We start from the raw sequence: 20,927 nt of genomic DNA, 5'->3' as shown, positions 1-20,927 counted from the left end.
TTCTACTTAATTAGAGGAAAACTAAATTTCTTTCATGTTTATAAAAACACCAAAACAATCATGATGAATTAGGAAAGACTCTTCAGACCAAGGGGGAAAAAAAAAATAATTACTGATTTCCAAAACGTACTCCGTGAAGAGGTTAGGTATAGCTCTGAGTCTTTCTGGACTTTTTTTTTAAAGGTCATGGGAAGAAAACTTAAGGAAATAACGATATTGTGGATATAATTATAGCCAACTTCTCCTTTTAAAAATTCTTCCAAAGTATCCTTTTCTTTTAAAGATTTAGGACTATGGTTTCTTTTATAACTGGATTAAGATCAATTATATACAAAAGTCAATTTAAAAAAAAGGAGTATTGTCATGTACAGAGGCTGACATCATGGGTAGTCAAAGAATATGTTTAATAAAAAATAATTAAACTTCCATTTGCTCTATAGAACATCATAGAAAGTAATTTAATAAATTACAAATGACTTTTTAAGACGTTTGCTCAACTACAGAAAGCAAATTCAGACTACACAAAACACAACTGGTAAATATTGCAAATGTCCAAAAGAAAAATTAGACTAAGACTTGAATCATGAAACCTGAAACAAGAGCTATAAATACAAGGCAATAACAGCTATAATTCTTTTAGTAACTACCAACACATACTTGGATATCCTTTCAACTGCAACTTTAGTATTATGGAATTCTACTGATTTTTTTTTTTCCTTATAACCCTTAACTTTACACAACCATATTTATGCATTTTTTTTTTAAGCTGATAGCTGGACGACTTTTCCCCAATCAATACTAAGTAGAAGTGTCTTGAAACCCAAGAGAACATTTAAAGTTAGTATTAATGCTTTGAAAACTGCAAATTGCCTTATTACATAGAAAGAGAATCACTAAGATGTTAACCAAATTCATTTGACCGTAATTAGGAAAATACTTTATCTCATAAATTTGATATAAATTAGATTTTTAGTGATAAGATCTAGGGCTTTTTTTTTTCCTTTTATTTTTTAATTGGGGAAAGAAAGGAATAAAGATCATGTGGGTAGAACTAGAGGGAGAGAGGGGGAAATGTGGATGCTGTTGAAATACTTTCACCGGCAAACCAGGTTAACTGTGTTTGAGAAACTTTGGCTATCTCATAGGTGTATTCTAGTTAAACAAAAGTGCAATACTGCAAAGGGAACATACTAAATATGTAATATATCATTTTCATGATGAAGAATTACTACCCACTTCTCCTGGATGGGCATTAGAGTGACTATTGCTAAGACATTGCATAAAGGACTATCAATTCAAAGCACTATTTTGGGGAAAATACAAAAATCAATACAATCCCAATGGAAGTTATATGATTTTGTAAATACATGTAACACTGTCGCTCTAATAAGGGGTTAGTTATTTTACACACAGAAACAATTTACTGGTAAAGATCTTGGAAAATCCAATATAATTGCTGGGTTCATGACAAAACAACAGAGTTTTATCAAAACGCACTGAAAGTTATTTTTTTCCTCTGGGAGAGAAGTGGGGTACTTTCCCCCCCTAAATTTATCCCCTCGCAAACTTTATCACTGACTTATTCAAGTACCAGAAAATGCTAACATCTTTCTCTCCTTAGGATGTAAATGACATTTTACTCCAATTCAGTTCTAATTGTTTTAAATGTATATGAAAGTGAAACTGGACCTCTCCATCTTGTCGGAATAGCAGCTTTAGCAGGAGAAACTGTATCACAAATCAAATATCAGACAGATTTTGCATGATAAAGGGTTCTAAGAAATTGATCAGAAGCCTTGGGCTTCGTTTTTGTGGTTTACAGGTATAACTTGTATATATTTTTTGAGATTATTCAAAGTGCATATTCAAAATGGGCCAACTCAGTATATTTAATATAAACTGATAACCCAACACTGATTCTGGGCAACATTTCATCTGCTTCTACCTAGAAACTCAAAATGAATTCAGACTGTTCTGCATATTACTTTACCACTATCCTCTGTTAATTCTGGAATATTTCCATGACATAAAACACAAATAGAAATCTACACAAATAAAGCAAACAAACAATTTCTTTTACATGAAGTATGCTGTGTTGAAAGTTCTTTTCAGTGGCATTTCATGAGTTTGCCTTTTCTGAACCCTGGAAACAGACATTACTCATCTGAGACATAATTATTTCTAAGAGGAGGCCAAACTTGGAAAAAGTGAAACTAAGTATGTCTAGAGGGTGCCAAAGTCACGTGACACAGGATTATTTTATGACTTGATTTTACTGACAGCAGAGTTAAGCTCAGCAAAAAGCAAGTCACAGTTCTTGCCAGATTAACATGATATATAGGATGTGTTTAAAAAACCCCTGAAAACAAGTATAGAATTAGAAACGAATGTAAACTTCCTAAACTAACTCAGCTGAGGTAACAGGTAGCCAGTTAAATTGGCTGATTGGGAAACTTATTTCTTCTTGAAAACACACTTGTACCTGAATTGGAAGCATCAGCAGTGCGTCACAACACTAGAGCATTTTCATGTAATTAAAGCAATGGATGGCGATGTAGATTCTACAGCTTTCATGACATTCATTAGCTGCCCAAATTATTGCTGAGTTTTGATCTGTAAATTATAGGTGTCAAGGAGGCTGTAAAACTATATTCAAATTAAATCAGTAATATGCATAAAGTATTCTGTGTTCACTGCAAATATATTAAATATACAACTCTTATTGAGTATCATTTTCATAAAATTAACCCCCAACAAAATTATAATGCCTTTTGTTGCAATTTTACACCTTTATGTATTTGATAGTACATACGAGTTCAGAAACTTAGGAATTTTAAGAAATATTACATGCAAAACGTCTCTGAAAGCAGTTTGCACTTCTAAACAAAGAACTGAAATGTTCGGTCAGTAAGTTATTGATGCACTCAACACTGGGGTATTTACAATTAATAATTAAAGAAAAAAATCCAAAATCAGTTCATAATTTAAGTGCAGTCTGGGAATCAGTCTTCATTACTAGAATCTGAATCCTCGGATGATGACGATGTACTATCAGATCCAGATGAAGCATCGGCTTTCTCTGAACCCTCATCTGTGCTGTTTTCGTTGAGAGGACTGGGTTCAGTTCCTCCTTTGTCTTCCTGATCTCTAACTCTGGAATCCTCCTCCTTGACTTCTATGGACTTAGATGAGCCTAAGTCACTGTTTTTGTTTTTCTGTACATCAAAAGTATTGGACTGGGACAAAGTTGGAATATGAAGATTAAGGCCTGGAGTGAGAAGCATCCCTGGATAAAGTATATTGGAGAGTAGGAGTGGGTTAAGAGCTAACGGGTTGGCAGCTGCAGCTGTATTTAATGCAGCAGTAGACGATGTCGAAGGAGAACTTGACACAGAGTTTTCTCCCCCATTCTCTGAATTTTGACTCTCTGTCCTTTCTTTTTTTCCTTCTAGCTCCTTAGGGTCATTTCCCTTTTTTTCCTCTGTTCCAGATTCGGTAGGCTTTGTCAGGAGCCCTCCCATGCCCAACAGATTTGGTAATCCAGTCATTCCTGACAGCAGCATGGGGAACATGGCAGCCACGTTTTTAGCTTCTCCTCCAGAAGAAAGGCCAGCAGGCATTCCCATCAGCCCTGCAGTCACTTGCAGTGACTGCAAGTTTTGTAGGTTTTGCTGTAAGGCCTGAAGAGTTGTGAGATCCACACCTGGAAGTAATCCATTGGCCGACAAAGGATTGCCTGAAACACCGCTGGCAGTTGTAGCTGTGGCCGCTGCCGTGGCCTTCGCAATTCCACTTTTGGGCCGCCGCCCCCGCCTGCTGACCTCCTCTCTCACAACAGGACCAGTGAGAATACGCTCATACATACTTTCTGGAAGAAACCCCTAAAAAAAAAAAAAAAAAATCAGCAACAACAGCTGTATTAAAATAAAATCAATAGCTATCAAATGAAATCCATAATTATTCAGAAACTTAGTCTGTGCTGATATAACATAATCAATTATGAAAGACATAGCCTAATTTCACATTATAAGTGGTGGCCTGAAATAGTTCTTCCACTTATCATTTTTTTCACAGGGCAAGAGAGCGGAAGGAGGCCTCTAGCTTTCTTCCACACTGTGAGGCATACATTTGTGCAACAGTTCTGGAAAAAAGAAGGACCAAAGACATTTTTTCATGAGGGTTGCTTCCACACCTTTACATGTCTCACATCACCAATGACTCTAAGAGACTAATAAAGAAGTGCCTCTCCTGCAGTCTAGAAGAACGATACGGAAAAGGACAGAGAAAGTAAGTAAAAGGTTAAATGAGAGGCTTCATATGCAAATCTTCTGTCACTTTGGGAATAGGGAGGGAGAGCCACAGCCACGCTGAAAAAGATACTCAAGTGATTCTCCCATGACTCTGGGCTTAGAAACTCTTAGAAGTCATAGGAGTTTAGAATCTCTAGACCAGCACTGTCCAAGAGAAACACAAGCCACATAATGTAATTTAAAATTTTCTAGTAACTGCATGCATTAAAAATGGTAAAACAGAAATAGGTGACGTTAGGGGCGCCTCAGTGGCTCAGTTGGTTAAGCATCCAACTCTTCATATTGACTCAGGTCATGACCTCATGGTTCGTGAGATCGAGCCCCGCATCAGGCTCTGTGCTGACCATGCAGAGCCTGCTTGGGACTTTCTCTCTCTCTCTCTCTCTCTCTGCCCCTCCCTTGCTTACTCTCTCTCTCCCTCTCAAAATAAAGAAAAAATATTAGAAACATGTGACATTAATTTTAGTAATATAGTCTATTTATAAAATTTAACCAGTATATTATCATCTCAATATGTAATGTATGAAAATAAAGATATTTTATATTTTCTATTTTTTCCAAACTCAGTCTTAAAGACCCAAACCAGGGTAGGGGAATGGGCAAAATGGGTGAAGGGGAGTGAGAGACACAGGCTCCAATTATGGAATGAATAAGTCATGGGAATAAAAGGCACAGTATAAGGAATATAGCCCAGTGATGTTGTGATACCATTGGCAGCTACACTGTGGCGAGCAAAGCATAATGTATATAAACATGTCAGCTCACTAAGTTGTACACCTGAAATTAAATGTAACATTGTGTGTCAACTATACTAAAACAAAATTCCAACCCAGTGTTTTATACTTGTTACACACACTCTGTTTTAGGCTGGCCACATTCCAAGCACCACACGTGCTTGGTGACGACCGTTTGTGACAGTGCAGCTCCCGACAGCAGCTTCAAAGACACTCATGGTACTATTTTTAAATGGTGTTCTGAACTGATCAACTTACTTGTTTTCTTTATAAAAGCATTAGGGTCCACTGCAGAAAATAAGACAGCAAAAAAATACAAAGAAAAAAAATCATCCATAATTTCACCATTCAGAGAGAACCATGGCTAACGTTTCAGGATGTGTGTTTCCATTTTTCCCTTGTGCATATCTACAGATTCTATAATTCTTCCCACTTCTGTTTCTAAAATAAATAGAATCATAATGAACCTAGTTTTATAGCCTGCCCTTGTCATTTGGACACTTGTAGAAAAAATAGCTTTGTATTTTGATTGCTGAAATCAAGAGTTGGATGTTTAACCAACTGAGCCACCCAGGTGCCCTGATACAATTTTTTAAATAGTTGCACAAAGGGACATCTGGGTAGCTCAGCTGGTTAGGTGACTTCTGATTTCGGCTCAGGTCATGATCTCGCAGTTCTTGAGATCATGCCCCATGTTGGGCTCTACTCTGACAATGCGAAGTCTGCTTGGGATTCTCTTTCCCTTTGTCTGCCCTTCTCCTGCTCACCCTCTCTCTCTGTCTCAAATAAAAAAATAAATAAACTTAATAAAATGAAATAAAATAGTTGCATAGTTTTCCAATAGATGACTGGACCATTAATATATTCCCAATTTGTTACTACTATACTATGATGAATATACTTAAACACCTTTCCTCACATCTTTGATTAGTCTTGGTAGCATTGCTCAAATAGTTATCTTAGAGGTTAAAATGAAAACAGATCAGCCTATGTTGATTCTGCATTCTAACTCAACAAGCATCTGAGAAATTTGTAACATGTGCTGCAAAATAAAAACTGTGAACTAAAAAACACTGTCACACGTTCATGCAATATTTGATTCTTAAAACTTAATCTCTGGTATAATTAAATGGCATCTAATTTTCCCTTTTGAGTATAATTGACACACAATGTTACGTTAATTTCAGGCGTACAACTTAGTGATCTGACAAGTTTATACATTATGTTGTGCAGCTACCGTCCGTCCTGTTACAGTGTCACTCACTGTATTCCTCATGCTGTGCCGTTTACTCCCGTGACTTACTCATATTCCATAACTGGGAGCCCATACTTCCTGCTCCCCTTCGTCCATTTAAAGATCTGTATTTAAAGATCTGATTCTGCTTTTTGTTCTGTTCTGTTCTGCTTTTGATTTTTGTTTTTAGATTCCACTTATGAACGGAATCATATGGTAGCTGTCTTTCTCAGTTCGACTAAACGGCATCTAATTTTTGAGATGATGCCTGAGTTAGTATGTATGAAATACTCACAGACTGCTTAACAACATCTCCCCATTCAGGAGCCACTCCATATTCTGAATTTTCTTTCAGGAATCGACATAAATCTTTTAAAGGGGGAGCAAATGCACCTCCAACCTGTAAATGAAAAACAGACGGTTAGATAAGGATACTACTAAGTATGAAGACACTTCTTGCTTTTATTCTGTGCTGTACAGAGTTTATTTCTTGAACCACCTTTGACAATCTTTATTAAAAAGGACTACCACAGGCCAGAAGCACTATTAATATAACATATAGACATGTGGCAATGTAACTTTTAAATGCTTTAAGTGACTAGAATAGTAAAACAAATAACCACCATTTACTCTGCACTTACTATGCTGGATAGGTGATATTGCCTAGTTAAGAGCATATATACCCTTTGGAGTCAGACTTACCAGCTCTGTGAACTGGGGCAAATCAATAAATCCCTCTGAGCCTCAGCTTTCTGATCTGTAAAATGGGGAAAACAATACTTCCCTTATAGGGTTTTAGGAGGATAAAAATGGGACAACTCAAGTGCTTTGGCACAGCATCTAGCACATAACAACTCTTTTATTCTTTTTATTATATGCCAAGTACGCTAAGGATTTTAAGTATATGACTTACTTTAGTTCTCACTATATCCTTTGAGACAGTATTATTTCTGTTTTTCAAATGAAGGAATTAAGCCTCAGAGAAGTTATATAAATCGCCCAAAGCTAGCTAGTTAGTGTTAGGGTCAACTTTCAACCTCAGGTCTCAAAAACTCCTGCTCTTATCTGTCACGTAAATTGAAACCTTAACTATAAAAAATATACATATTTTTTCAATGTGAAAAGCGATACAACCAACCAAGTAATCACAATATGAGAAAATTTAAAACCTATATATAATAGTTAGTATGAAATTAAAACAAAATGATTTGGACCTATCAACTTCATGTTCCTTTGGAGCCTAAAGATACTTCGTAAGTCCTTTGTCCATACCTCTCTGGACGAATATATATTATCTCCCGACAGGACACAGACAGGATTTTAATGTGGCCAGGTATAATACCCGTATGTAACCTTTTCTAGTATTTCCTACAGTCTTTACTTAGTCTCTGCAGTTTCTATCCTACTCTCCTTCTCTTTATCCCCTTCATTAAGGTCCAATTTAAATGGAGGCCCTCTGGGTGGTTTATGGGGATTTAGAAGGTAGATTCTTTTCTAGCCTTAGGCCTGTACTCTAGAGACTCTGAACAAGAACTAACTATAAATTAAGGGAAATGAATAGGTCCCTTATCAGGTTACCACAAATTAAAATAAGATTAGGAGTGTTTGATACCTAACAAGTAAAAATACAAAACTGTTCCATTTCCTTAAAACTGGCTAAGACAAATTTATCCATAGCTAGTAATGCTAATTTTTGTTTTAAGATGAAGTGCAAAGATTTGTAACACAATCTACATAAGCACAAAATTAAGTAAAATGCTACTAGAATGTCATCTTGTTCTTTCCCTAATACACCTATGACATCATTTTAAAGTACTAACAAAAGCTGAATAAGCTATCTCTACAAAATTGGGGAAAGATCTGTATTAATTTTAATGAGTTGGCACACATAACAATATCAAAACAGTTGTTAAATTAATTTATGAGTGAAGGAACTCAATGAAAAATCTGCTGTTCTTATTCTGAGGTCATCTTTTTCTTTATTTTGTTGCATGTTCAGCCGTATTAAAACAAAACAAAACAAAACAAAAAAAACAAAAAAAAACACAGAATAAAAATACCGGAGCTATAAGATTACAAAAAGGGCGTCCAAGTGTTGTATCATTTATGCTGTGAGTTGAAAGAGACACCTACCAATCCAAACATAAACAAAAACAATTTGGGGAAACAAATGTTGAGCCACCTTTGGTTTTAGAATTAGAATTTGGAAAAACCTGACTCTTGCCATTCACCAGTCAATAAAGCACTAAGACAAACACAGCAGTGCCCTTATTCTATAAGGGACCTTTGTTTAAGACATTCTATTTTCATCTATCAGAAAATTACGCAATATGTTGATTTTATTTTTCCAGTTTTTAAAATTATTTATTTTTTAAATTTACATCCAAATTAGTTAGCATAATAGTACAATAACGATTTCAGGAGTAGATTCCAGGGATTCACCTCCTACGTATAACACCCAGTGCTCATCCCAGCAATATGCTGATTTTAATCACTTTATGGCCATCTGACAGGGAATGAGTGATAAATATATAAATCCATGATGGCTGTGACGAGAACATCAGAGTTTCTCAACCCGTGCACCATGGACATTGTGGGCTGGTGCTGTAAGGGATTATTGTCTGCACTGGAGAATGTTTAGCAGCATCCTTCCCCTGCCTACCACCACCCCACCTCCCAAGTTGTGGCTACCAAAGATGTCTCCAGGCATGGCCAAATGTCTCTGGAAGACAAAATTGCTCCCAGTGAGAGCCACTGCTTTGGATGTGGTGCTCCTGTGCAGTGCCACCCTGCGTAGGCACAGACATGTGAAGTGACTTGCTTATTTCGTTCCACAGCTTAGCCAAAGATGCGGGATTTGAAATTAGACCGTATAAAACCACAGCCCGTGTCTCTTCTCACAAATCTGCTAGTTAAATATGGAACGCTTCAAGACCTTGTGCGTCATCTTTGTGCATGGGCCATGCTGATCTCCGCATCATTCCAGTTTCATTCTACGTGCTGCTGAAGCGAACACAATACATCTGTCCAGGTCTGTTAGGAAACTGTGCATAATGAAACAGGGTTCTAGAGAAATCCTAAGCACTGAACCAATACAAAGGATTAACCACAAATATATAAATACCTTTCTGGCATTTCTTCTGTTAATCAGCTGAACACGTTCTTCTCCAGTAAGACTATTAACATCGAGTTTATTAGGGTTTCTGCACCGATGCCTCTTTTGTTTGGGCCTCCCCTCATGGAGCTGCATTCTCTAAAATATATAAGCAAAGAAATAGCTTTAAAACAGTGCAAACAATACAAAAGAGCTGAACCAAGTTACTTAATCCTGTAATACTGTATAATACATATTAGATATCTATATCTAACATTGAAGATTTTACTTTTTAGTTATACTTTAAAAGACTTAAACTTTAAATATTTTTATATTTAATACAGCTGACCCCTGAACAACATGGGGTTAGGGGTGCTCCCCCCTGCCATAGTCACAAATCCTCATATCTTGATTCCCCCCCAAACTTAACTGCTAATAGCCTACTGTTGACCAGAAGCCTTACTGAAAACACAAATAGTTGATTAACACATCTTTTGTATGTTATATGTGTTATATTCTGTATTTTCACCACAAAATAAGCTCAAGAAAATGTTATTAAGAAAATCAGAATGAAGAGAAAATACATTCTCCATACAGTGCTGTAAAAAGCCCATGTATAAGGGGACATGCACAATTCAAACCTTGTTTGAGGGTCACTGTGTAATAAAATACTAAGTAAGCTTTAGAGTTACCGATAATGCTGGAGCAGCCTCCTGTAAATTGTACACTTCTTTACTTTTTCTCCTGACACATCAGGTTTTTTTCTGTGCTGATACAATCTGTATTTGTGCTAGCTGTGGCTCTCCTCTTTCGTCATCTCACTAATAGTTTTTATCTCTCACAAGTAATCTCACAATACTAAAAGGTAGTACTTTTATTTTATGACTGGGAATGGAGGTTTGGAGAGGTTACCTTCGTCAAGGCCACGCAGCTAGCAAGTGGCAGGATCTGGCAATAAAACTCTTTGTATCAGGCCATGCTGCTTATGTGTACAGCTTAGCAAAGCAGGGCTTGATGTTTATAGCTGTTTCGGACCAATGAGAACATTGCAAGAGATGAATCCTCACACTCTTCTGCAAGGCATACCTGTCCCATCACAGCCTGGGCCTAAATTCACCTTTTCTGTCTAGTTACTACTGCCCCACTCGGTCCCCCACACACCCTGTGACATCAGGCTAGCCATTGTTTCATGAATGTGTCTTACAAACCTATCCTCTTTCGACTCTTCATAATTGTTTTATAATGCCTAGAATAGCCTCCTCTTGGGTTAACCTGGTCAAACCTACTTATTCTTTATCATCCATCATTCATGTATGTCAGCTCTCTTTTCTTTCCATATTTCCTTAGACACTTGGCCTAGGCAGAGTCATTCGTATTCCTTTTATCTGTTTCTGTGGTACTCTATACATACCTGTTATTATATATCTGTATCTATCATGTTATAGTTACTCAGCTCTAGACATATCCCAATAGAGTATGAGAGCCAAAAAATCATTAACGTGAAGTATCCTTCAGAAATCAAACTAACGGTTAACTTGTATTCTTTGTCACAGTGCTGCTTTTAAAAATATTTTAAAATCTTAATAATAGTATGTAATGTTATCTAAAACATTACGATAAAAAGTTTATTTGCAGTGAAAATGATGAATGGCTGTAAGTTTAAAAAATTAATAAGGATTCCTTTGCAGTGATGAGAGACAGACAGGAGAATCCTTTACAGACCACAGTATACATGCCACGATGGCAAGAACTTTATATTGCTCATGGTTTTATACTCCATCCCTTAAAAGAGAGGCCAGCACACAGTAGTTACTCAATAAAAATCTGTTGCCTAGATAAATGTTATTTTCTAACATGTTAAGTTATAGGGTTAAACTAATGATTCTCATTATTGTTAGAATTGCAGTATTCATTCTAAGATTATCCATCATATTTAGGGAAAATTCCTCCCCTCATAATTATAAGAGCTTTATTTGGCTTAAAACATTTTTTTTTAATTTGTTTTTTTAGAGAGAGAGAGAGAGCACACACGTGTGAGTAGGGAGGGAGCAGAGGGAGAGAAAGAGAACCTCAAGCAGGCTCCACACTCAGCGAGGAGCCTGATGTGGGGCTTGATCCTACCACCCTAGGATCATGATCTGAGCTGAAATCAAAAGTCAGATGCTCAACTGACTGAGCCACCCAGGCATCCCTATTTGGCTTTTAAAACATCAAACATAATTAAAGTTTATTCGAGAATTAGTGGCATCCTTTGAGAAAACCAGGGATGTGAAAGGCATGTGAAAGTCAAGACTGAGGCACTTGGTTTATTTCCTGGTGTCAATAATGGCAACGTAAAATTCTAGACTAAGTACATATGACAGACACAAAGACCACTGTAGGGACTGGAGCTTTTGTAGTTCCTTTTCATGAAAAAAATAACAAGTAATTTTTTTCTGTTAATAAAATAACAACTTTACCTTTATATAGAATTTTTTAATCTTCAAAAGACTTTCAGTTTTTAATCACTGGCTCAGTGAATATTCATAGAAAGCTAGATACTATTCTATGTATCAGGAATTATGTACTACATAAGTCCTGGGGATACAAAGTCCTGGGGTAACTAGGACATGGTCCTTAAGAAGCTCACAGAGTACTAAGACAGCTTCACTGGGCTGTCCATTTAATCTTCATAATGAAGGCACATACAAGAGGTCTGCTAGCTTCATTGTATAGAGGATCTGGCACAAATTTTGGTAATCAGTATCTAATAGTAAAATACTGCAAAATGAGGGGCACCTGGGTGGCTCAGTCAGTTAAGCGTCCGACTTCGGCTCAGGTCATAATCTCACAGTTTGTGAGTTCGAGCCCCGCGTCCGGCTCTGTGCTGACAGCTCAGAGCCCGGAGCCTGCTTTGGATTCTGTGTCTCCCTCTCTCTCTGCCCCTCCCCTGCTCATGCTCTGTCTCTCTCTGTCTCAAAAATAAATAAAACATTAAAAATTTAAAAAAAAATACTGCAAAATGAAATAACAGATTTCTATGAGTAAGAAAGCCATATGCCTATAAGATAGCGAGCACAAAGTATTTCAGGGGATGTAAAAATGCAAATGAAATGTAACAATTCTCACTTTGATTAATGTAAACTCAATGTGCATCTGGAGAGACACAACAGCTATACTGTTATAGCCTGAAGAAGAGCTTAAAAAGTAGTAGTTTGGACACTGGATTTAAGACTGTGTAGCTTGTAATATTTACTTAAAATTTTAGTATTTTAAGTTCTTTATCTAAAAAAGTTATAATAACGCCATTCTGATAAAGGTGTCATGAGTGTTAAATGAGATAATATACGTTAAGTGCTAATTATGATGCCAGGTACACAGCTAAATCTCAATACATGTTTAATATGATCATAGTATTTTTTTTTAAGTTTATTTATTTATTTTGAGAGAAAGCATGTGTGTGAGTGGAGGAGGGGCAGAAAGAGAGGGAGAGAGAGAGAATCCCAAGTAGGTTCCACGCTGTCAGCACAGAGCCTGACATGGGGCTCAATCTCAAGAACGGTAAGATCATGACCTGAGCCAAAAATCAAGTCTTGCTTAACCAAGACTGAGCAACTCAGGCACCCTTAATATGATCACTAGTATTTTACTTTATTTTTATTACTACTTTTTAATGTTTATTTATTTTTGAGAGGGGGGGGGGAGAGAGACAGAGACAAAGTGTGAGAGGGGTAGGGGCAGAGAGAGAGGGAGACACACAATCAGAAGCAGGCTCCAGGCTCTAAGCAGTCAGCACAGAGCCCCACGCGGGGCTCAAACTCACAAACTGTGAGATCATGACCTGAGCTGAAGTCAGACACTCAACTGACTAAGCCACCCAGGTGCCCCTGATCATTAGTATTTTAAAATAAACTCCTTGAGGAAAAGGATTGGAAATGTTATCCCTTTATAACCTTCACTGGGTCTTACATGGTACTCTGTATATTGGAGGTGATTTTTACTATTAAGCACAGAATGGAAAAATGGAAACAGGCACTGATGGGGAAAATGGCATTTTTTTCTGTTAGCTTTCCTAAATCTTGGGCAGAACATGTATTTACATAAGTGGGTAAAAATTTATGCTTCATCAGCACAGATTTGGTAAGTCACAGAAACAAAATTAATACCAAGATTCGTAAGGCATCACCTACAGGAATAAAAGCTCCTAAATCTTCCACGTAACCTGGGTGCTCCTTAAGCCATTTTTCCAAATCCTTTCGCTTTGGCGCGTCATCGCCTGCAAGTCTTGTCCCATCTTTCAGGTTAATAACCGGAACCGGACTTTCTGTGTCCGGAATTCCTTGAGGCTGAGTGTAGGACAGTGCTGGATTTATCCCTGTAGAAATCTGGGAGCTGGTTAGGCCTACAGCTACCTGCAGAAAAACACCAAATGAAAATTTTATTGCTATGCTTTATCATTCAATTCTTGGCAAAGTCCGATGAAGCAAATCTTTTTGAAGAGGAAAAAAGTAAGTTTTTCAAATTTAAAATTTTCATGAATCTTAGGCAGTGTTGGATGCCTCTGAAATAGAATCCAAAGTACAATCTAATTTCCTAATTAATATTTTTATGCTACAAAACATTCACAGAACAGCAATATGTATATTTACTAGGACTGAATTTTGGACTCAAGGATCAGTAGTTTTTACTTACATGATTAGGTGGTTTATTTCTGTTAAAAAAGAGGATGTCAACACCTTCTACATTCTTCCTCCTTCCCCGCCTTTTTTTGACTATAGGCTGGTTGTCTAATCTAACTCCATTGGCACCAAGGGTTGACTGAATGGAAGTACCTAATCAAATAAAAACATGCAAAACAGTGGTCAAAATCTAGATGTTAAGCAAATTAAAAGCAATAATTTTTCTAAATATATGAAAGTGTTAATTCTTATTTTACACCACCCCTATTCCTCATTTGAAAATTTGGAAAACTATAATCAACTTTTTGACTTGTCTCTTCAAATTCCCCCCCACTGATTCTCACACATCTTATCTTCCTCTCCCTTTTAGAGGAGGAAGTGTGTCTTTCTCACGGATTAGACAAATCCTTCTCCTTCCTCTGCAGCCACTAATTCCTACCTTTTCTGAAAGCTTGTTTTATCAGTCTACTTTCTTGTGCCAAAATACCCATTCTATATCAGATTCTTTTCCCTGACTTAAAAACATGGCCTAACTCAAACAACAAAGAAACCTCTTTCAGCCTTTTATAATTCCCCAAACCTTCGAAAGGTTAGTATTTGTTGTGCTCTCTTTTTCACGACCAATTCCTTCCTCAATTTCCCATAGTCCGTTCCTGTGCCAGCTTTTGTCAGGGGTTTTAAGATCACCACTAACTTTTTAGTTGCCAAGTTAAACTGACCTTTATTGTTCCCCATTTCAATAAAAATGTCTGTAAGTGGCATGAATTAAAGTTCCATGCATTCAGCCATTTTTTTCCAATAAATAAATACTTATCGAATAGCTTGTACGTAGGTACAAGGTCCTACAATGGTTCGAAGAGGAGTTAAATGGTGTTCCTGTCCTCAAAAGTACATAATCTAGAGCTCTCCTTAAAATACTGTTAAGGATGAGATGTTTGTTTAAAATAATTCACAGCTTATATGAATTGTTTAAAATAATTCACTTTTAATCAATTCAAGGAAAATTTTTAGAGCAAGTCCAGGGTATCCCTGAATAAGGAGTTGCCCATTGGCTGGCTGTGCAACCTTATGGAAGCCACTTACCTTCATCACATCTCAGTTTCAAAAAGGTACCTTAAATCATATGGTAAGGAATTGCTAGTTACAATGATTAAAAAGTAGGTTTGCATATAAAAAAGCACACTAGGAATGTGACATAACTTTATAAAGAAAAGCTTTCATTATCCACCTAGCGAATTTCATTATAACCAGATTCACAAAACATTATAAATGATTTGAAAATACTTTCACTATAGCACATTTTACTTTATTTTTTTAAAGGCTTATTTTTGAGAGAGAGAAAGAGCGAGAACGAGAGTGAGAGAGAGAGAGAGCAATAGGGGAGGGGCATAGAGAGGGAGGGACAGAGGATCTGTAGCAGGTACACAGATAGCAGCGAGCCAGATGTGGGGCTTGAACCCATGAGCCTTGAGATCATGACTTGAGCTGAAGTCGGATGCTCAACCAATTGAGCCAGCCAGGTGCCCCTAGCACATTTCAGCTATAACAATAAACTAACTTTCCCAAAGTACCATTTTTAAAGTAGTATTCTTTAAAAAAAAATTTTTTTTTAAATGTTTATTTATTTTTGACAGGGACAGAGCATGAGCGGGGGAGGGGCAGAGAGAGAGGGAGACAGGCTCCGAAGCAGGCTCCAGGCTCTGAGCTGTCAGCACAGAGCCCGACGAGGGCTCAAACTCATAGACCGTGAGATCATGACCTGAGCAGAAGTCGGACACTCAACTGGCTGAGCCACCCAGGCGCCCCAAAAGTACTATTCTTTTTTATAAGAACTTCTCAAAACTTCCTATTCTTTTTTTCTTTTCTTTTCTTTTTTCTTTTCTTTTTTTCTCTTTTCTTACGTTTATTTATTTGAGAGAGAGAGAAACTGCGAGCAGGGGGTGGGGCAGGAAGAGAGAGAGAGAGAGAGAGAGAGAGAGAGAGAGAGAGAGAATCCTAATCAGGCTCTGTGCCGTCAGTGTAGAGCCTGATGCAAGGCTTGAACCCACGAACTGTGAGATCATGACTTGAGCCAAAATCAACAGTCAGACGCTCAACTGACTGAGCCACTCAGGTGCCCCATGACTTTCTATTCTAATATGAATGAAATACCTTGTATCAGCCCCTTTCCAACATGACCCCCAACCCTCAATCCCTGCCCCAGCTCAGTTTTTATGTTGTGTATAACCTAGATTCACCTTTTCTAAGCAGGCTCTGATTTCATACAAATATCTCTCCAGTAGGGATTTACATACTAGCTATGTCAATCTTATCACAAAACCATACTATCAAGTCTCTGGTTCATGCTATTTTCTGCTTCTCTTCCACCTCTCCCGGGAAGGTCACTTTCCAGAAAGACCATTATCTAATCTGCCTCTTAGAAATCCTTTTCAATTCTACCTCTTCCAGAGGACTCTGCCTAAGTTTCTAGACAGCAGTGGCTCCCCTCTTCTCTGGTATTTAGTAACTATAATGTGCTGTGTGGCAAAACATATTATCTTGTTTTGTTAATGTCTTGTCTGATATTTAAATGTTCTTTTTTTTTTTTTTAATTTTTTTTTCAACGTTTATTTATTTTTGGGACAGAGAGAGACAGAGCATGAACGGGGGAGGGGCAGAGAGAGAGGGAGACACAGAATCAGAAACAGGCTCCAGGCTCTGAGCCATCAGCCCAGAGCCCGACGCGGGGCTCGAACTCACGGACCGCGAGATCGTGACCTGGCTGAAGTCGGACGCTTAACCGACTGAGCCACCCAGGCGCCCCAGATATTTAAATTTTCTTAATGTTTGTTTAGATTTGAGAGAGAGAGAGACAGAGATAGAGAGAGAGAGAATAAGAGTGCAAGAGGGGGAGGGGCAGAGAGAGAGGAAGACACAGAATCTGAAGCAGGACAGCATAGAATCTGAGCTGTCGGTACAGAGCCTGACTTGGGGCTTGAACCCATGAACCGGGAGATCATGACCTGAGCCAAGTCAGATGTTTAACTGACTGAGCCACACGGGTGCTCCAAAGTCTTGTCTAGTATTTTAACATGTAGGTCTTAGTCTACCAAGCAACTGAAAGGCAGACAGTGTCTATGTTTCTTTTTACTTTCTCTTTACTATATTTCCGGTGTCATATAAAAAAGTACTTAATTATCTCTGGAAAAACAACTGCATATACACCAAAGTGTGCATTTATAAACATACCCTATTTGACAATTCATAAACATATTTTCTTTGGCCAATTATATACTACTGTGATGCCCTTCCTTCCTTTTTTTCTTTCTTAAAAAAACTGAGCCACCTTGAGTTATTTCTGAGGGTGATTTTTATAAACGTTACTGATTTAAGCTAGAATCCAAAATGGAAAATTTAACTTAATCTCCTTTATAAAGCTTGTATTGCCTTTGTCATAGATGTAATTATAACACTATTAAAAATAGCTTCTTTCTGCTAACTGTCTACGAGGTGCCACACACTGAACGAGGTTTAACAAGTGTTTTCTTAAATCATCAAAAAAGAAACAATAAAATCATAGAGGTATTATTATTTTTTCATTAAAAATTTTTTTTTAGAGAGAGAGCACTCATGTGGGAGAGGGTCGGGGAGGGGCAAAGAGAGAGAGAGAATCTTTAGCAGGCTCCACACTCAGCACGAGGCCCAGTGTGGGGCTTGATTCAACAACTACAAGATCATGACCTAAGCAGAAATCAAGAGTTGGGTGCTCAACCAACTGAGCCACCCAGGCACCCCAACACAGAAGTAATATGAGGCCTATTTTATAAATGAGCTCAGAAACATTTAAGTTACTGGCCTAATGTCACAGCTGGCAAATGACAGAATTAAACCCTAGGCTGTTTGGCTCTATCAACACCCTCCGTTCATTATTCCAGGTAGTTTCTGGAATGGGCTCTTTAGTTTTGTCTTATTGTAATTTATGCTATTTTACTATCCCCTTCATTAATTAAATTACATTACAACCTGTATCTTTATTGGAAACTTTCAGATAAAATTCAGAGGGACCCAGATAAAATTCAGAGGGACCCATATAAACATAAAAAGGGCCTAGGCTTTGGAATATTAAGAATTATGATAATAGTATTTATTCAGCATCTAATTCTAAAACCTGTGAGGTACCTAATTTTAACATTGGTTTAGCATCTAATTATGTGCCCGGCTCCGTATTAGCCACTCTACACATATTATTTATCTCAGCCAACAACTCTCTCCTACCCCAACCCTTCATTTCATAAACAAGAAAAGGGAAAAAATTGTTAAGAGATGTTCTAAGAGTCGAATAGGAAGGCAAATCTAGATTTCACATTTGCAATTAGTAAGATGGATGAGATATAATGTTTAGATAATAACTCTTCCTAGTTTTAATGTCTGAGGCTTTTTAATATTTTACATAGCTGCAGATTAGTGTCACAATTACTACTTATACTATTAAAAATAGTAATATTTGCCAAAGTCACCTTTAAATAACCTTAAAGGTGCCATAACCTTAAAGGTGAAGACTGTACAATTCAGCTGCAATAGCAATAAAATGTTCAGATGATATTAGTGTCAATCCCATTTTATGGTGGAGTTATCAGAGTACAAGAAATTGTATTTCTAAACCCCACTTGGGTTAGTCAAAAGAGCCCACAGCTTATCTTCCCCATTTGTTCCCATTTTTCCCCTAAAAACACAGAGCTCCTTTAATACAATACTGTTAATGAAAAGCACAGTTTGGGGATTTATACTTCAGTAGTAGAAGCATGGCTGATTCATATTTGAACTGCAATCTGTACATGTCTGAAAGTCCAGGAACTAGAGAATTACAATGAATGGTTAATGAATCTGTAAGTAATACTGATGGTACTAATTTATAATTTAACTATGATTTATAATTAAAAAGTCATGACAGCAGCAATTGGGAATAGCAACCAATTTAACACTTATAATAAAGCATTATTTTCCCAAATCGTAGGAGTCCCACACACTGTGCTCATGCACAGCAGGAGATCTGAAATGTTTTCAAATACTGCATGGCAACCAGATCTAGTAGAATACTGAAACAGGGTCCTCAGCCTTATGTAAATGGTAGGTGTAATGGAAACTCAAGTCACTAATCTGCTTTAATTGAAAACCTGCATTTTGTAAAGACTCAGCTGATCATGAGTAAAATTCTCAATTTCTGATACTGCACTTTAAAAGGGACACAGACAAATTAAAGCACACTAGACCAAGATCAAGAAAACAAAACAAAACAAAACAAAACAAAACTTCTTATGGACTTCAGCACCTACAGAGCACACAACATGTGGCACCGATTTGGTATCTAACAAACACTACTGATTCAAATTGTTAAAAGGTTAGAAGAGATACAGTCCCAAAGAGGAGGAGATATGATCATTGCTTTCAAAATGTTAAGATGATCATGCAAACATAGGAATAGGTTAATTCTCTGATGCCTTTACTTTTTTAATAATTAAAAAAAATTTTTTAAGTTTATTTATTTATTTATTTTGAGAAAGAAAGAGCACAAGTGGGGAGGAGAACACAAAGACGGAGAGAGAGAATCCCAAGTAGGCTACATGCTGTCAGCACAGAATCTGATGCAGGGCTTGAACCCACAAACTGTGAGATCACGACCTGAACTGAGATTAAGAGTCAGACATTTAAATATTAAAAAAAATATATTTATTTATAAGAGAGAGAGAGAGAGCGAGCACACAAGCGTGCACACCAGTGGGGGAGGAGCAGAGAGACAGACAGACAGAGGGAGAGACAGAATGTTAAGTAGATTCCACGTCTAGTACAGAGCCTGATGCGGGGCTCCTTCTCATGAACTGTGACATCATGACCCGAACTGAAACCAAGAGGCAGACGCTCAACCGTCTGAGCCTCCCAGGCACCCCTTGTGACGCCTTTAAAGTCAGAATCTCAATCACTGAGAAAAAACAATTGCAAGCAAAATTTTCTTCTAAGTAAGAAGGAATTTTGTGGTAATTAGAGCTGCCCAGTAATATAAAGGGCTGTTTAAGGTAGTAACAATCTTTTTCCTGTAAATATTCCATGAGAATGAAAGATTGTCTTTCAGGGATTAGTCATGACAATTCCTGTATCCTATAGACGACTGGACTACACTGTCTCTAAAGTCTTTCTAAAACTTCTCATTTTAACCTTCTCTACAAATCACCATTCATTTGTGGTTCAGGTGTTTGCTTTTAAATTTATATTGAAATGCTGTTTGAGCTTTTACCTGCATAAAGGGACTCGACAGAATATTTCCACCCAAATATTTAAATCCCCCCAATAAAACTGCACCCTGCTTTAAAATGTCATATTAAACGCCTCAACAGGCGTTTAATTTTAAGAACTAAAATTATACTGATTACAGACTTAAAAGAGACCCCAACATTAGAGGATAGATGCCTTTTTATTAGAAGAATAAATAAAAGAGGATTTGGAAACGACAGCAGGAATATTTCCTACTGAGGCAATTATTGTGACCATATTCACCTGATACTGGCACGGATTTGGGAAAGGTGGCGAGGCTGGTCTCCGACGCACTCTGCAGTTCCCGAAGCCGAGCAAGGTACTGTTGCTGCCCCAGGGCACTGTCTTCGCTGTCGAACGGTCTTTTCTGAGCAAGCCCTTGCTTCTGAAACGTCAACTTCAAACCACCTTCCTGTTAACAAACACCATTATCAAGAAAGAAACAATTAAAAAAAAAAAACCCATTTCAGGTTATTAAGAGAAATTTTTTACTTAGAAAAAGTGAAGTAAAAACCCTGAAACGTTAATCATCTTCCTATTCAGAAATGAACTAAATAAAAAGAACGTCAACCAATTTCTATAATGAATATTACGTTTTCTGTCTTAAATGAA

The 20,927-nt window shown here is 37.3% G+C and overlaps 1 protein-coding gene and 1 non-coding gene across 7 annotated transcripts in view; both read right to left on the bottom strand.

Moving 5' to 3' along the window:
- Positions 1 to 385: 385 nt before the first annotated feature.
- The window catches only part of CHD9 (chromodomain helicase DNA binding protein 9), a 156,175-nt gene continuing 135,633 nt past the window's right edge, over positions 386 to 20,927 (bottom strand). For all 6 annotated transcript variants that reach the window (XM_043599197.1, XM_043599199.1, XM_043599198.1 and 3 more), the window contains exons 33-38: positions 20,559 to 20,727; positions 14,040 to 14,183; positions 13,542 to 13,759; positions 9,403 to 9,531; positions 6,574 to 6,678; positions 386 to 3,881 (exon numbers count right to left, since the gene is read on the bottom strand). In XM_043599197.1, coding sequence (XP_043455132.1) covers positions 3,003 to 3,881; positions 6,574 to 6,678; positions 9,403 to 9,531; positions 13,542 to 13,759; positions 14,040 to 14,183; positions 20,559 to 20,727 — 1,644 coding nt within the window. In that variant the 3' untranslated portion in view covers positions 386 to 3,002. The remainder of the gene's footprint in view (positions 3,882 to 6,573; positions 6,679 to 9,402; positions 9,532 to 13,541; positions 13,760 to 14,039; positions 14,184 to 20,558; positions 20,728 to 20,927) is intronic.
- On the bottom strand, positions 9,191 to 9,294 carry LOC122495338. Its single transcript, XR_006300410.1, has one exon. It is a non-coding gene; the product is annotated as a U6 spliceosomal RNA (small nuclear RNA).

Source organism: Prionailurus bengalensis, chromosome E2 (assembly GCF_016509475.1).
Source record: "Prionailurus bengalensis isolate Pbe53 chromosome E2, Fcat_Pben_1.1_paternal_pri, whole genome shotgun sequence".
In the NCBI taxonomy this organism is placed as follows: Eukaryota; Metazoa; Chordata; class Mammalia; order Carnivora; family Felidae; genus Prionailurus; species Prionailurus bengalensis.
This window is presented reverse-complemented; position numbering and strand designations above follow the sequence as displayed.